This window comes from Nicotiana tabacum, chromosome 8 (genome assembly GCF_000715075.1).
Source record: "Nicotiana tabacum cultivar K326 chromosome 8, ASM71507v2, whole genome shotgun sequence".
Lineage (NCBI taxonomy): Eukaryota > Viridiplantae > Streptophyta > Magnoliopsida > Solanales > Solanaceae > Nicotiana > Nicotiana tabacum.
In genome coordinates this window covers 23449133-23467514 of record NC_134087.1, presented here as the reverse complement: position 1 = coordinate 23467514, position 18382 = coordinate 23449133, and the positions used below count along the sequence as shown (strand labels likewise).

Here is an 18382-nt window from a genome sequence, read left to right as displayed (position 1 = left end):
GAACTTATCAAAATAGTATCCCGTCGTCATCCGATTGAGGTCGAACTCTTTTCTTTTTGGCAAAGGACCTTGGCCTAAAATGGTGTTATTTAGAACTTATCAAAATAGTAACTCGTCGTCGTTTGATTGAGGTCGAAATCTTCTCTTTGTGGGGAATGCCCTTGGCCTTAAAGGTGTTATTTCGAACTTATCAAAATAGTAATCCATCGTCGTTCGATCGAGGTCGAACTCTTCTCTTTTTGGTGAAGGCCCTTGGCCTTAAAGGGTGTTATTTCGAACTTATCGTAATAGTAACCCGTCGTCATTCGATCGAGGTTGAGCTCTTCTCTTTTTGGCGAAGTCCCTTGGCCTTAAAAGGTGTTATTTCGAACTTATCGAAATAGTAACCCGTCGTCGTTTGATCGTGGTAAACTCTTCTCTTTTTGGCGAAGGCCCTTGTCCTAAAAGGGTGTTATTTCGAACATATCGAAATAGTAACCCGTCATCGTTCGATTGAGGGTCGAAATCTTCTCTTTTTGGCGAAGGCCCTTGGCCTAAAAGGGTGTTATTTCGAACTTATCGAAATAGTAACCCGTCGTCGTTCGATCGACGTCGAACTCTTCTCTTTTTGGCGAAGGCCCTTGGCCTAAAAAGGTGTTATTTCGAACTTATCAAAATTGTAACCCATCGTCAGTCCTAGTTTTTGGAGAGCCAGATATCTTCTGGGAGAGTCACAATCCTTTTAGCACTGCTCGCAACGGAGGGTACAACTTCGGAGAATGTGAAGCGTTGCTTTTTCGCTTGGGTTCGCTCTGCGCACAGATTGTGGTTTCCTTGCCTGGCTCCTGTCTTCCAGCTCAGAGATATTGCTGGTAGGAGGTTTCACCGTTGTTTTGTAGTAGTTTTTCGTCCTTTAATTGGAGTGTTTCTTTATTCGTTCGCCTGCACGGCCATTGTACTCCTACTTGAGTAGAGATTAGGAGGTGAGTTAGGATGAAACTTTCCTTGACCCCGTCCAGTGGTCCGATAGGGGAGAACTGACTGGCAACGTCGTTCGCCTTGTTTGCTGTATTGATGGCTGATGGGGCGAAGGTTTCTAAGCTTGATAATTTTGCTTGGCTCTTCTCCCCTATCTCACTGCTCCTTTGTCTCGCGTGGGTTGGGTTTTACCTTCGCGCTCCTTTTGGTGAGCGATTGTATTTCTCGTCTTTGATCTGGGAGAAACTAGGAAATTTCACTAAGAAATCCCTATAGATGGCGCCAAATTGTTTGACCCAAAAGATATTGAAACTTTTTTGAACAAATCAATAAAAGATGAAGGGGTAAATCTTATTCAGATATAACAAATTCCAGATCAAAGAGCTAGCAGTATGGATCATATGTAGGATGACAGAAATGTAAATGATCTTATTGAGATTCAGTATTGTGTCTCCCATCAATTGATGAGGAGACCACTTTACATATTTTCCTAGAGATTCATTCTTCTCTATCAAGAAGACTAGAGGAGAGCTTTTTTGCTTTAGAGAGAGATAGGAGGAGCAACCCCCCTTGTTGAAAGCTTTCCTTTGCTATATATAATCGTAACACCCTTGCCTTTTGCTTGGCTCGACGTCCTCTTACCTCGAATGTGTCTTAGTCGTGCTTTTAGGCGCCGATCTTGCCGACTCGTCAGATGTCGGGGAGGAGATATGGAGCGGTCTATATTATCTTTCGCTGCCCAGTTACTTAGGCGGGACATTGGTCAGCTCGGTCGCGACGGTCAGATTTTGACCAATACAGTGTTCATATAACTATGAAGGGCTACGATTGCTTTGTAATTTATTCTTGTATTTTTTGTTATTCTTCATCTTTTGCGGACCAGAACAAGAACACTAATAGTTCCAACTGACTATTACTTTGAGTATGACAAACATGTACCTAGTGCACTGATTTTTTATTTTATTAATTAATGGAATTAATTACTGATTTTCTACATATAAAAAGCTAACCAAATTTTATTCTATTAAATAATTAATTTATATATATAATTTTTTATAAGAATACAATACACTCTGATAACCTTTTGCTTTATGACACTTTTTGCTATGTATGCTTTCATAGGAGGGAATGACTAGTTTTGGTATTGGCATGAGATAAGTACATTAGAACGATAAAATTTTTGACGCCGACAAGTTCCTTTTTGTTCCGATCCGCAAAAATGGAGAATAACCAAAATTACAAAAATAAATTAAAAAGCAATCGTAGCCTTTCATAGTTATATAGACACGTGTTATTCATATGTAGGTGTATTGATATTTATTGGAGGCAAAAGTAATGGAGCATAGCCGAACCTTAGGAAAATTAACTTAAGAAAAGTTTGACAAATACTTTAGTTTTGCTTTTAAGGGCAGAACTATATTACTTTTTATATATAAAAGATTTTCGGGTCTTGAGGGGAAAGTCTATCGGAAATAGGGATAAAATCTATGTACACATTATTCTTCTCAGATTTCATACTGTAAAAATATACTGAATATATCAATATATAAATATAAAGGTGGGAACTGGCAAGATGATATGACAGTCCTCTAAAGTAAGTATTGTTATTTATCTTTTTTCCTGATTTTTTTGGACTTTCATCCTAATTTTCATACAATCTCCATTATTAAAAAGCTTTTGCGACGTAATTATTGTTATGAGTTTAAATAAGGGAAGGGAAGGAAATTTTGGAATTGAAATACATCTTTCATCATATACATTAATTATGAATAGTAAATAAGGAGAGGAAAAGATACAGTTTAATTGGGTAAACTAAACAGCTTTATAGCCTGTTTGGCCAAGCTTCTTTTTGGCCAGAAGTACTTTTTTTTTTGCCAAAAGCACTTTTGGCCAAAAATTGAGGTGTTTGACCAAGTTTTTGGAAGGAAAAAAAGTACTTTTGAGGAGAAGCAAAAGTAATTTTGGAGAAGCAGAAAAAAGTAGCTTCTCTCCAAAAGCATTTTTTTGAGAAGCACTTTCGAGAAAAATACACTTAGAAATAGTTTTTTAAAGCTTGGCCAAACACTAATTGCTGCTCAGAAGTGCTTTTCAAACTAATTAACCAAACACAAACTACTTCTCACCAAAAGTACTTTTAAGAAAAATACTTTTGAACAAAAATATTTCTCAAGATAAGCTGATTTGCAGCTTGGCCAAACAGGCTATTAATGACTTAAAGAAGAAAAAGTTGTAAAATAAAGCTGGTAAGGGTAAATCTGAAACGGCTTCTCCCCACTCTTATTTTTTCACAAATCCAATGAAAGCTCTTTGTTTCGTTTTCCAACCGTTATTATAAGTAATTATACAATTAAGAGTATTAAAGTGTATTTAATCTGATATTGTCTTTTGATTTTTTAATTTTTTTTTCGACCGCCCAATTTTCAATCCAACTATCTATTGTGGTCTCTAGTTATTGTATAAAAAATCTTCGGGTTGGTTGTTAGTGGAGCTTATTAAATCTTAGCTTACTGCTCACACAAAAGTTGAAATAAGGAATGTCAAATTTTGGATTTTAGTGAGAGATTTTTTTTCTTTTTAAATTTTAGTGAGAGATGAGTGTCACATTTATCATGAATTGGAATTGAGATAACGATGCACAATTTATTTGTGATATACACATAAATGTATATATTAAAAACGTGTGATGCATTTATATATTGTCTGATACAATTAAGTGCCTACTATAAATATTTCTTTTTGCAATCCAGACAGATTCAGATTGTTTAAGATAGTAATTCTTTTGTTTTTTTAATTCCTTTAACATCGGAATGTATGGAAAGATATTAAAACCCATCCTAATATTTGTTATAGTAAGTCATTAATTAATTAATTTATTTATTTTCTACTCTCCAAAAAGGCAAGCACTAATTAAATTAGGGAATTAATTTAAGATAGAGAATTTATTGGGTAGCAATAGTCAGAACGAATTAAATCGGTCAAAATGTAGAGGTATGACTCGAAGATGATTCGCCGAAAAGGGAGCAAAAGATAGTTTTGTGTCTCGAGCTAACTCTATTTTGGCGCACGCCATAGTTTTTGGGTATTCATAACGAACAGCTCCGTTTGATCTATAGTTAACAAGTTTGAATCGTGAAAATAGTTATTAATATTTATAGTAAAAAAGGCTATCTATATCACATTTATTGGGATATGACCATTCCCTCGACCCTACATGAAAGAAGAATGCATATCTTGTGCATCGAATTGCCCCTTTTTTTATCCATTATTCGCTATTTTCTTTGGGCCCTAACTAAATTTGAATTTTACTTGAAAGTTTCATATTAGAGGATAAAATGCTCTGCAATATAGGTAACTTTATAATTCTGAGACATTAATTAAAAAAAAAAATTATTTAACATTCATTACAATCCTTATTGGTAGCTCATCACGCCCATTAAATTATACCGACAATAAGCATAAAAATAAAAAATAAAACATGATGGACCCCCAATGCACACGAGTATTCCCAATTCTCGTGGCGAGGATCCTTGTTTATTAGACGTGTCAATTTCAATTAAATAATTATTCACAATAAATATTTATGCTAATATAATATCATTTACTACAAATAATTAGGACTTAAGAGAGAAGTGACATATATATTTTACGTTCACAAGTAATTGTTAAAGTTAAATTTTATTTTTCTTTATGTGTTCTATTACATCCGATGAATAAAATATGTTATTAATCTTAAAGTTACAAACGAGAACAGGGTGATGAATTTAGAAGAACAATTGTAAAGAATGTTTCATTAGTCAGAATAGTCGTAGGCTTTCACTTATAACAATTCTCCTTTATGAGTTTTGTATATTTATGTACAATATTAAGTGCATTACTACTTTTTACGAGAAAAAAACAACATTACTACTTTTTTACAGTTAATATGGGAATATTTCAATTTATAGATATTTTTGTGAAACAGTTGGATATCTTTATTATGATATCTGAAATAGATTAATATAATCCCATTTAGATTTTAATTCCGGTCAAAATAAACTTTTTTATATTGAGTAACTATTAAGATTTTTAAAACAAAAAAAAATGATAGTGTACATAAATTAGAACGTGTTTGGTATAATGAAAATCATTTTTTAGAAAAATATTTTCTGTGATTTCTCGTTAGTGAAAATATTTTTTCTTTTCTTTTTTTGCAAAAAAATATATACTAATGAAAAATAATATTAAATATGAGTTATAAAGCCTGATAATTGCAAGAGAAAATGACTTTGGCTTATAAAATTTTAATGGAATTTTTACCCATGTTCTCTTCAAAACATCACAAAATAACTTTCTTCATACCAAAACACGCATATTAATCTTTTAAATTTCGTATTAAATTAAATTAAGTCATATTACTATTTATTTCAAAAAATTAACATGAGACCAAAGGAATAACAGGTAACCTGGGTGTGAAACTGGCAATAGCCGGTTTCCCGTGCGCCTAACAAGAAAAGACTCCTTTTGTTTTTTGGTCTCTTCCCTCTCCCTCTCACGTTAAATAGTAGAACCAAACAGCACACAAAATCACACACAACCAATTCTTTGTCTGCCTGTTATTTCCCTTTTAATTTCCTATTTGTGTCAGTCCAAAGTTGTCGAAAGAGAGATGACTGGGATTTCAAAGGAGGAAGAGAGTGTAACTCTTGAACTTCTTAGAAAGAAAATGGAAGATTTTGCTAAAGAAAGAGACTGGGAAAAATTTCACAGCCCCAGAAACCTTCTTTTGGCTCTGGTACTTTCCCCTGCTATCCACCTTTTTATTTTATTTCTTTTGTTTAATGAAAAATATTAAATTATTTCTCCACTTGTGTGTTATTTTTGCTTGCGCAGAGATTATGCTAATCTTTCTTGTTTGTCTTCACTTGTGATTTATTATGAATGACCAAATAACAAGCGAGGCTTGCTACCCATAACCGTTAGGTCTTGGGTTCGAGTCACGTTAGAGAGAAAGTGCAGAAACAATGTAAAGAGTTCAAGTCACGTTGGAGAAAAAGTGTAGAATTTAAACTCGTGATTTGTATGCTATGACTCAAAATTTATGTACTTGAATAATCACGCAACTAGTGATCCCTTGTTGATCCTCTACATTTTCCATGATTCGATAAATAAATAAATAAATAAAATTGCTTTAAATTGTATATAAAAGTTGCTTAGTTTCGAGTTACAAGTGGAAGTCTTTGTCTTTCTTCTGTTTTATTTCTTTAAAATTAAAAACTAAGAAAATATTTCAACTTGTAAGATCTGGTTATTGAACCAAAGCAAGATAAGAGAAACACTTGTCAAAAATTATGATTAAGTAATAGAAGTATATACGAGGGATGGGTAGGTCGCACTTATTTTTACATTTAGGGTGTGTTTGGTATAACGAAAAAAATTTCTGTGGAAAATGTTTTCTTGGAAAACAAGTAGTAATCTTATTCATTTTCCGGTGTTTGGTACGCAAATTAAGGTAAAGGACTTCTCAAGAGTATTTATAAATAATTTAGATATAATAAACATGAAGCCATAAACTTTCAAACCAACAACAGAAATTTAAATTACAAAAAAAAAATAATTTTTTTTGTGCGGGGAGGGGGGGGGGGGGGCACGGGGGTGGGGGGCGGGCATTAAAACGAAAAAAAATAGAAGTTTAAATTACAAAAATTTTGTTTGGGGGGGGGGGGGGGAGAGGGGATGAAGAGATAGTACGGTGGGTGATAACGGAAAATTGAAATTTGAAAAAAAAAACTTTTTTTTGGAGAGTTGGTTGGTGAGGGTGGGGAAGGTTGAGAAGAGCTTTGGAAAATGTTTTCCTTCTTTTGATAAGGAAAATGTTTTCCAAAACATTTAAGCCAACCAAATATGGGAAAATTGAAAAATATTTTTCGGAAAATGTTTGTGGGGAAGGTTGAGAAGGAGCTTTGGAAAATGTTTTCCTTCTCTTGATAAGGAAAATGTTTTCCAAAACATTTAAGCCAACCAAACATGGGAAAATTGAAAAATATTTTTCGGAAAATGTTTTCCTTCGTACCAAACACACCCTTAGTCTGTATCATTTATGTGTTATTCTTTTCTTTTTAATCTTTTACCAAAAAAAAAGACACTTTTATATATTTGATAACTCTTTTAATTATAATTTTTTTTAATGATAGACATCAAGCAAGAAAAATGAAGCCCGACCACTACGCCAACGTTGCTTTATGCCATAAAAGTCATTTATATTTTATATTATAGTTCTATTTTTTGCACATATGTTTATATAGTAAAAAATTTCGACCAAGCTTGGATATACGTGCATCCGCCCCCCGAATAAGATAGTCATTGCTTTGGAAAAACGAGTAATATGACGATGATATAACGAACCCTTTATTTCGTTTAATTTTCTTGTTTCCTTTTTTTTATTGGTTAGATTAATCCAAATTACTACTATAAACAGGTGGGAGAAGTTGGAGAACTCTCAGAAATATTTCAGTGGAAAGGAGAAGTTCCAAAAGGGTTGCCTGATTGGAACGAAAAGGAGAAATTACATCTTGGTGAAGAACTTTCTGATGTTTTGCTATACCTCGTTAGGCTTTCTGATATTTGTGGGATTGATCTTGGCAAAGCTGCTCTTCGTAAAGTTGAACTTAATGCCATTAAATACCCTGTTAATCTCTGCAAAAGTTCTTCAAACAAATGCAATGACGAAGCCGGTAATTAAATCGCTAATTAACCGAGTTGCATATAAACTGGTCATTTTATATTATGCTAAATATGGTAAGTTAGGTGTCATAGGAGTTGAGAGAAAGTGGACTTACAGTAGCAGTGGATGTTTGTACTTTCATGGAAGATCTTTGGCATTTATTTTCTCATTGATTTTGGACTGTCTTGGCAGTTGAAACTATATCTTTTTTTACGCCGATCTATTCAATGTGCTTTCCCAAATCTGATAAAATTTCATCTTACTTTTTGATGCATAAGTTTTGTTCAGTTCAATTATAGCAATCTCCTATCTAGATTGCCATTGGAAATAGACTCTCTATTTAGGTAGACAGAGACATTTAGAATTCAAATTTTATGGTTTCTACTGTTAAGATTTATAGCAGTATTCTCTCGAATTACACTATGTGCGATTATACTGGATGTGTTTTGTTGATATTGTTCCTCTTCGGATTGCAAGGGATTTCCTTTCACATATTATTTTACGTGTTTAACTTATATACCATGTACAAATACAAAAGATTCACATTATTAGTATATTTTAATATATTATATAGTAGTAGATAATAATGTTTAATAAATAATTAAAAGATTTGCCTGATTACATTTTAAATTGGGATGCCGCTATCTTGATGAAGGTGATATAATTCTACTATTATTTGTAGATTTGGGTCCTAAATTCGTCCAATTATTTAATTTATGATGATGTTTTATAATTTGTTGGATCATGGTAAAGATTCAACAGAAGGGACAACATTGACTGTTCAGCACGAACGTAACAAGCCAGACAAATAAAAGATGACCAAATCAAATAATTTTGTTTAAAAAATAATGTACAATGTGTCCAAATGTGGTATTAAAGTATATTTTTTGAAAGACTTAATAGCATTGTAAGTTATAGATTATGATGTATGACCGGTGGCGGATCCACCTTGAGAGGTGGGGTGCCATGCCACCCACAAGTTAGGTGAGAATTTTTAGAATCTATGTTGTTACTTTTCAAAATATTGATTAAATGTATACGCTATCATCCGTAATATCAAACCAGAGGACGGTGCCATTGTTGGGAATTAATTTCTTAAAGTTATTCTTGTGTTTAGGCTTAGGTTCGAGTCTGATTCTAATAAGGAAATCAATTTTTCATTTGCTCGATTTCGCTTTTCTTTTATTTATTTTTTTCCTTTTGTCATCGCGCGTCTTTTCTATTTCCTTTGTTTTTCTATCCCTTTCCCTCTTTAATTTTTCATTTTCCAATCTTTTCTCCTTTTTTTTTTGTTTGTCAATGACTTTGAAAGAGGAACACATAAAAACAGAAACTTAAAATTATCAAAGCACCATAAATAAAAACCATGGCTCTTAATTCAAAATTCTGGCACTTATGTAAATAAAAAGTTTTACAAGATTATTCTTTTTAAAATTCTGTTAGCTTGTATATATTATATACAAAGTGCAATTGTCCTATTGCTTGCAAGGTATAATTTCTTTTTCAAAAATATTTTTTTGCTTATGCTCTTATAGAATTAGTGTGATTCTACTATTAAAAATACTCTCACTTATGCAAAAATTTTAATAAAAAAGGCATGATTCCTTAATTGAAGGAAGATTGCTAATTTTTACTTGTGCTCATTTATTTTATATCAAATTGTGTTGATTTCTCTATTGAAAATATCGTTAAAATTAGTAAACCGCGCCCAATGAACTCAAAATAGATCGAACCAAATTGAACTCAAAATATACTCACACTCAAACTTTATGGTCAGTGTGAGGGGTACATTAAAAGAAATGTGGCACCCGCTATCTTTAAATCCTAAATCCGCCTCTGTGTATGACGAATTAAAGTTCCTATATACATAGAGGTCTGCTATCCATAATATCAGGGGCGGAGGTAGGGTATTATTTACAGGTTTGTCTCAACTCAATAATTTTTACATAGATCATGTTTTTGTATTACGAAATTTATTAAATTTTTATAAATACTTAACTACGAATACAATAAGTCAATAACTAAAACATGATATGAATTCGACGTCAAATGCAAAACTCATAACTTCAAATCCTAGTTCCGTCTCTGCTTAATATCATTTATCCATGACTTTTCGTCAAGTTAACAATCTTGTGGCAATTATCAAATATCAAAATTATGTCAACAAGGTCGGCATAACATACGTCTTAATTACTTTTGTCTTATATTGCTTGTTTTCATTTCTTACGTTACTATCTTGTTGTGGACTTGACAAATATTTAATAAACATAATGTTTGATTCAAAAGATATCGAAATTTTTTTGAATACATCAATCAAAGAAAGTGAAGGGGTAAATCTTTGTTGAGTATAATAATATTCAGAACAAAAGATATACAAGCTGACTACAAAGGATAATACTTCTTGATCTTATCAAGATGAATCACCAAACGATAATGATCTCAATTGTTTATTTGAACAAGTGTTAAAAACGAGTGTTCTTAGTTGGAAGAATGTCCAGAGGGCCCCCTTACAAGGTTGTTTTCTCGCTATATATATAAGGGACAAATCCCTTCTACGTCCTAAAAGACAAGTCATAGGGAATATTCGAGAGAATATTCCTAATGCTCTCTAATGGAACTACACCACTGCAAAAGTCATACGGCCTCTTGTTCACTCGCTCGTCGTCTCCTACGAGATGTCGATCTACGAGGATCTCGTCGCCTGTCGTACTCATCAACGATCGTGGTCATCCAAATTTGGACCCATACAGTTAGTCCCTCCACTTGTCGAGGTCGCAACTTGGTGCGTCCTCGATGAGCGGACACCACTCGCTCTTATGGAGAAATTTGGTCTTACGAAGCGTCACGACTTGGCCAATAATAGGCGGTTAGCGTGCTCACCAAGACACCAAATAGTGCACTTTATCAGGAAATGACATCATCTCCTCGTGCATCATCATTATACGTGTTTTCGAGATAGGGGTTGATTGTTTGTCGCTTCGATTTCGGTGCCACTCTGCAACCTTCCGTTTCGATTCTGGTGCCACCCAATCCTATAAATAGGTGGAGGGTTTGTTTTTTTTTCAAAAACTCTTGGCCACCTTCTGCTTATTCTTCTCCCATTCTTTGTTCATAACTTTCTCTGCTGTTCTAACACCTTTTTCATCAAAAGGAATGCCAAGAACACATCGATCTCGTGAGGGGGTTTCTGAGGCCGCCCCGTTGTCTGTGGTGCCCCCTTCCGGCGGTGAGGATATGATGGTGGGAGAGGGGGATAGTTTTCCCATGGTGGAGGAGTTGTTGCCGAGGCACCCCATGTCTCGAAGCGACTTCCTCAAGGATCCTCCTCCTACTCCTGACCCTGTGCTCTCTGAAACGGAACAAGTTCATATTGACGCTCTCCGTACAAAGTATAACATCCCCGCTCATGTTGACATGGTTCCAGCGGGAAGGGATTTCGTGGAAGTCCATAGACCTGGGTACTGCGCTTTTTACGAGTACCCTTTCGTGATTGGTCATTATTTCCCCCTCCTTCCATTAATGAAGGAGTTCTGTAGATTCTACCAAGTTTGCCCAGCGCAACTCTCACCATACACGCTTAAGATACTCCTGTTGTTGACAAAGTATGCGGAGTTGGCGAGATGTGAGGTTACTATCCACCACCTCTTGCACCTGTTCTCCCGCAGCTTCCACATGGGCACTATGGTGCATTTGAGACATCGTGGAACAAGGGGGCTAGTGGTTGGGACCGACGACCGAGCAAGTCGTAAGTTTGGGCATAAGTACTTCTTTGTCAAAACTGAACACATTGTTTCTAATCCCGCCAGGTTCCCAGAGCGGTGGAACGAAACTCGTAAGTGTCGCCACTTATTTCACTCTTTATTTTCTTCTTCATTTATCATAGGTTTTGTTTGTTTCTCGTCTGCAGCTATAGGACGTCCACCCCGCCCTGTTGCGGGTATAAGGGATTGGTTAGCCCGTCTGTTGCCCCATGCAGTGGAGACCCGAGATTAGCCCGCCTTCGTAAAATGTTACAGCCCGAGAGTTTCATCTGGTAAACGTTTTCCCTTGTATCATTTCATCAGTTTTACATCGTCGTCTATTGATACAACTCTTCATGACGATAGGTCGAGGAGCTTCCAAGTAGAGGGCACCAATCCCTGCATTCTGATAGGCTATCGCTGCTGCAGGAATGCCGTTTACTTTGACTAAATCTGTTCGAGGGGGTTGTCCTCAGCCAATTCAAATGGAAGGTCCCTCTCGAGATATGGTCGTGAGGGAGGAGGCTTCTTTTGTATCGACCCCTCATTTATTGGACAAATTCTCTAATGGGGACGAGTCCTTACTGAGAAAAAGGAGGAGAATGGAGCTTAGGAAGGATGTGGACATGGACGCCGGTAGAAGTAGGGTGTCACATACGGCACCTGTACCTACATTTATGGTCGACGCCATCTTAGCGGGAAGGTCTCCTCAAACATAAGGGATTTACCCAGGGGTCAGCTCCGTGCGCTCCATTGAGGTTGGTGCATCATCCAACATTAGAGGAGGTTGGCGTGTCGAAGGCTCAGGCTCGGATTCAGATGTTGACCCAGAGGACGTTCGCGAGTTTGTAGGTCGCTATACTCATGTGGGGGTCAGAGTGGAAGGGTTTGATCGTCACATAGTTGTCCCGGGGGACTACAACTTGTTGTCAAACTGCGATCAAGTAGCATCTGTTTTAGCCCCTCTATGTGCTGACCTTGAGAGCGAGGTGCTTAGAGCGATGAGCGATATGGAGTTGTCTCAGAAAGTCGTTGGCATGGCCTTGCGGGTAGGTGTCTTTCTTTTCTTTTTCGTCATTTGGCTTGCGTTGTTATTGTCGACTTATCTTTTTGTCTTAACTTCTTTCTTTTTGTGCTAGACCCTTATCATTGAGACCGAGCGCGAGCGCCGGGAAAGAAAGAGGACGGCCATCTATGGGAAAATGTCTTCCAAATATCAACAGTATCGCGCTAAGCATCGTGCAATGGCCGACATTTATAATCAGGACCCTGATTTTCAATTGTTCCACGAGGGACTCAAATAGAGGGAGGACCAACTGGCGTGCAAGGTCGAGGAGCTAAGGGAGCGAGATGAGGAGCTTATGAAGGTTGTCGCCCGCAATAGTGAACTTGAGGCCTCCCTTAAGGTGAAGGAGGATGAGCTTGAGTTAAGTAGGGGGTGATGGCCGAGAATGCCGACTTGCAAGCAAAGGTGGCCAGTTTGACCGCTGAATTGGGTACGAAGGCGATGGGGATTGAGGGGCTTAAGGGCGAACTAAGTGTCGGTGCTTATAAGCTGGTGACTGCTATTTCTGGAACGACGGCCTTGGAGAATTCCGTCCGTGTTTTTAGGTAGGAGCTGATCAAGGAGAAGGAGGCATCTAAGCTTAAGGTAGTGAGGCTTGAGAGGCGTGTTAAGGAGTTGGAGGCGGAGCTATCTGTGTTGAATGGGCAAGTGGCCTCGCTGAGAACGGAGAATGCGAGTCGACATTCACAACCTTCTACATCTCGTGCCTCGACTGATCCGGTCATGTCTCATCGCATATATGAGTTGTGGGTCCATGTTGAGGCCCGACTTGACGTGTACAAGGCTTTTCATACTGAAGGGAGGGCATCTGAAGCAGAACTTCAGGGAATACGTGTCAAAGCTCGTGCAGCTCGTGAGGCATGCGAGTACGACCCTCTTATACCTGACGGGGATGACATCAACTCTGATGATGCGAACCGTCTTGCTTCTGACTCTTGGTATGAAGATGCGTATCCAACTGGGGATAATGTGTAACTTTTTGTTTGTGCTTACTTTTTGCTTTGGGACTTTGGTAAGGGCATGCTTGAGCCCGTTGTAAAGATAGGTGTAAGTAACATTTTGAGGGTTCAGTGATGATTTTTGTAATATCTATGGTATCTAGGGTACTTGTCGAACTATTAAGCCGATTTTACTTTGGGTTAGGTCGATCCCTTTTTCTTTTGGCAGCGGCTTTAGTCTTTGGGATGCTACTTTCGAACTGTCATCGAAGTGGGATCCCATCGTAGTTCGAGTGAAGTCGAACTTATATTTTCGTCGATGGCCTTGGCCTATTGGGTTGTTACCTTTGAACTGTCATCGAAGTAGGATCTCGTTATAGTTCGAGTGAAGTCGAACTCATATTTTTATCGATGGCCTTGGCCATTGGGATGTTACCTTCGAACTATTGTCGAAGTAGGATCCCGTCGTAGTTCAAGTGAAGTCAAACTCATATTTTCATCGATGGCCTTGGCCATTGGGATGTTACTTTCGAACTGGCGTCAAAGTAGGATCCCATCGTAGTTCGAATGAGGTCGAACTCATATTTTCGTCAATGGCCTTGGACATTGAGATGTTACTTTCGAACTATCGTCGAAGTAGGATCCTGTCGTAGTTCGAGTGAAGTCGAACTCATATTTTCGTCGATGGCCTTGGCCATTGCGATGTTACCTTCGAACTATCGTCGAAGTAGGATCCCGTCATAGTTCGAGTGAAGTCGAACTCATATTTTCGTCGATGGCCTTGGCCATTGGGATGTTACCTTCGAACTGTCGTCGAAGTAGGATCCCGTCGTAGTTCGAGTGAAGTCGAACTCATATTTTCGTTGATGGCCTTGGCCATTGGGATGCTACCTTCGAACTTTCGTCGATGTCCTTAGCCATTGGGATGTTACCTTCGAACTGGCGTCGAAGTAGGATCCCGTCGTAGTTCGAGTGAGGTCGAACTCGTTTTTCATCGATGTTCTTGGCCATTGGGATTTTTGTTCATACATTGGAGATTTTATGTTCCTGTAGGAAATACATGTTGACTTTGTACATACAATGGAGATTTGATTATATTCCTGTAGGAAATACATGTCAACTTTGTACATACAATGGATATTTGATTATATTCTTGTAGGAAATACATGTCTACTTTGTACATACAATGGAGATTTGATTATCTATATCCAGTCCCTTCATTACCCGGCCTGGAGATCACGTCGACGAGCGGGGTAGTGAACAATACTTCAGATCTTGAGACGTCCCTCTTGCCGCCTCATTAAAAACCTCACCGAGAAAACCCGATTGGGACAAAACCCGAATGAGGGAAAAAGAGTACGACTTAGGTGGCGCCTCCTTTCAGAAGTGGAAGTATTTGAGATGGGCGACATTCCAATTGTTTTGGAGTAGTTTCCTTCCATTGTCTCTAACTAGAATGCTCCTTTGTGTGCTGCCGCCGTGATTTTGTATGGTCCGTCCTAGTTTGTTCCCAATTTTCCCTCGTTAGGGTCTTTCGCTGTTTGTATTTTAGCTTTGAGGATGTAGTCACCGACCTTGAGCGGTCGTACTTTGGCCTTCTTATTATAGTACCTTTCTACTTGTTGTTTTTGTACTACCATTCTTACGTGGGCCATATCCCTTTGTTCTTCGACTTCATCCAGATTTTGTAGCCTACTTTCGTCGTTTCTTGGTCCGCTTTCGTTGGAGTATCTCAAGCTAGGTTCTCCAACTTCGACGAATATAACTGCGTCAGTCCCGTAGACTAGTGAGTATGGCGTCTCGCCTGTGCTAGTTTTTGGCGTAGTGCAGTATGCCCATAGTACTTCTGATAGTAGTTCAGGCCATAGCCCTTTGGCGTCCTCGAGCTTCTTTTTCAATATATTCAGTATCACTTTATTGGAGGATTCGGCTTGGCCATTGGCGGCGGGATGGTATGGTATGGAGCGTATTCACTCGATGTTCCATTTTTCGAAAACCTTGGTCATTTTCTTTCTGATGAACTGAGGTTCGTTGTCACAACTGATTTCTTTGGGGATGCCGAAGCGGCATATTATATTTTTCCATATGAACGCGATAACTTCTTGCTCACGTATTAGTGTATGCACATGCTTCCACCCATTTAGAAAAATAGTCAGTTAAAACCAAAAGGAAGCGTACCTTACCTCATCCTTCCGGGAGGGGTCCGACAATATCCATCCCCCACTTTATGAATGGCCATGGAAAAGTGACTGAATGAAGGAGTTCCCCTGTTTGGTGTATCATAGGGGCGTACTTTTGACACTATTCACACTTCCTGACGTAATCCGCAACTTCTTTTTTTATGGTAGGCCAGTAGTATCCGGCGCGGATGAAGCATCAGACGAGGGAGCGGTTTCCCGTATAGGCACCACAATGCCCCTCGTGTAGTTCTTCTAGTACTCGCCGCATTTGATTTGGTCCAAGACACTTGTCCAGGAGGCCGCCAAACGTTCTCTTGTAAAGATCATAGTTTACGAGGCTGTATCTGGCTGCCTGTATTCGAAGCTTTTTGGCTTCTTTCTTATCTTATGGGAGTATTCCATCCTACAAATATGTTACGATACGGTTCCGCCAGTCCCAAGTTAGGTTTACATAATGTACCTCGACCTGGTTTATTGCGGAATGGAGAAGGGTGACCATGTTTTCCTTATTGATATTTCTGGTGGCTGAACGCTAGCTTGGCGAGACCATCTGCTTCGATATTCTGTGCCCTGGGTATTTGGTCGAGGCAACATTCATCGAATTTTGGCAGCAGTTTGCGAATTTCTGACTGGTACTTTTGTAGTCTCTGTTCTTTGATTTGGAAAGTCTCAATGACTTGGTTCACCATGAGTTGAGAATCGCAATAGAGGACGAGTCGTCGGGCGCCATATTTGAGGGCTAATTTCAATCCTTCAATCATAGCCTCATACTCAGCCTCGTTGTTAGTCATCTCGAGGCATCGTATGGACTGGAGAATTACTTCGCCCATAGGAACTTTGAGGACGAGTCCCAGTCCCAATCCTGATGCATTAGATGTGCTGTCGGTGTAGAGGACCAAGAGGTCAGAATGTGCGGAAGCGCGGAGCGCCTCCTTCTATACTTCAGGCAATATTTTTGCGCTGAAATCGGCGACGAAATCGGCGAGCACTTGTGACTTAATAACAGTTTGCGGTTGGTATGTTATATCGTGCTCGCTTAATTCTATGGCCCATTTGGCTAACCTACCCGATAGCTCGAGTTTGTGCAGGATGCCCCTGAGGGGGAAGGTTGTCACCACCTTTATGGGGTGACATTGAAAGTATGGTCTAAGCTTTCGTGAAGCTATGACTAATGCCAGAGCTAGTTTCTCAAGGTGAGGGTACCTTGTTTCGACATCAATTAAGGTTTTGCTGATATAGTAAATCGGAGATTGCGTACCTTTGTCTTTGTGGACTAAGACCGCACTTACCGTGACTTCGGAGACTACTAGGTACACCAGTAGGCATTCGCTCGGGTTTACCTTGACGAGTAGTGACGGCGAGGACATATACGTTCTCAGTTTTCTCAAGCTGTCCACGCATTCTGAATTCCACTACAGCCTGTGGTCTTTCCTTAGTACATTGAATTTATGGCATCTATCTGACGATCGTGAAATAAACCTCGACAGGGAGGCTATTCGTCCTGTTAATTTCTACACATGCTTCTTGCTGGTTAATGTCTCCGGTATTCCTTCGATGGCTTTGATCTAATCCGTGTTGACTTCGATACCCCTTTGTGACACCAGAAAACCAAGGAACTTTCCTGAGGTTATGCCAAAGGCACATTTTTCGGGATTCAGTTTGATTCCGTATTGCCTCAATATCTCGAAGGCTTCCTTCAGATGACCAATGTGATCCTCTTTCTTTTTTGTCTTCACCAGCTTGTCGCTGATGTAAACCTCCATGGTCTTACTGAGTTGTTCTTTGAACATCTTGGTGACTAAACGTTGATATGTTGCCCCTGTGTTCTTGAGTCCGAACGACATGACTTTGTAGCTATACGTTCTCGGTGAGTGATAAAAGTGGTCTTTTCTTGGTCTTCTTCAGCTATTAGAATTTGGTTGTAATCAGAATAAGTGTCTAAGAAGCTCAGTAGTTCATGTCCCGTCATTGCATCTATGAGCTGGTCGATATGTGGTAACAGAAATGAATCTTTGGGCATGCTTTGTTCAGGTCGGTGAAGTCGACACACATCCGCCATTTCTCGTTCTTCTTTTTTACCATGACCACATTAGCGACCCCTTGGAGATATTTTGATTCTCGGATGGAACAATTAGCGAGTAACTTATCAACTTCTTTGCTGACCGCCTCATTGATGGTGGCATTGAACTTTCTCCTCATTTGCCGTACTGTTGGGTAAAGAGGGTCGACATTCAGCCTGTGTGTGGCGATCTCCCTTGGGATTCCTGGCATATCTGAATGGGAAAAGGCAAACAAATCGGCATTGTTAGTTAAGAACTCATGGTACTTACCTGGTTCTGAGAGGTTATGTCCGATATAAGCCTTTTTTGTGCTATCGGTGTTGTCCAGTTGAACGGGGTCGAGGTCTTCTACGCTTGCCTTTCAAGCTTCTGCGACATCCGGGTCTTTGATGGCCTCTATTTGTATGTTGGTTTTGGTTCCCGATATGGCTGATTGCTATGCTTCCGCACTTACCCCTTTAGTTGTTGGGTGTGTGTGCAATCTTGGGCGATTCGGTAGCATTCTTAGGTGGTGCGCTGCTCGCATCGGATGCTGAATATCCCCCATGAGGTGGGAAATTTGATTATTTGATAGAAACTTGACGGGACAGCTCGCATGGCGTGTATCCATGGATGCCCTATGATGGCGTTGTAGGCTGTTTCCTTGTTCATGACATGGAACGTCGTTTCCAGGGTGACTCCTCCTGCCAGAACGGGTAGCACTATCTCTCCAGAGGTTCGTTCCACTGCATTATTAAAACC

At 38.8% G+C, this 18382-nt stretch overlaps 1 protein-coding gene across 1 annotated transcript; it reads left to right on the top strand.

The window, feature by feature from the left end:
- Positions 1 to 5500: 5500 nt before the first annotated feature.
- Positions 5501 to 7909, top strand: LOC107804914 (uncharacterized). Its single transcript, XM_016628864.2, has 2 exons — positions 5501 to 5728; positions 7412 to 7909. Exons 1-2 carry the CDS (start codon positions 5603 to 5605, stop codon positions 7673 to 7675), a joined length of 390 nt encoding a protein of 129 aa, XP_016484350.1. The 5' UTR covers positions 5501 to 5602; the 3' UTR covers positions 7676 to 7909.
- Positions 7910 to 18382: the final 10473 nt, after the last annotated feature.

Bases quoted from the DNA above. Each gene is read 5' to 3' on its own strand.
- LOC107804914 (XM_016628864.2), top strand. From the start codon at position 5,603: ATGACTGGGATTTCAAAGGAGGAAGAGAGTGTAACTCTTGAACTTCTT. The intron at 5,729-7,411 runs GTACTTTCCCCT...TACTATAAACAG, and splicing joins GAAACCTTCTTTTGGCTCTG to GTGGGAGAAGTTGGAGAACT.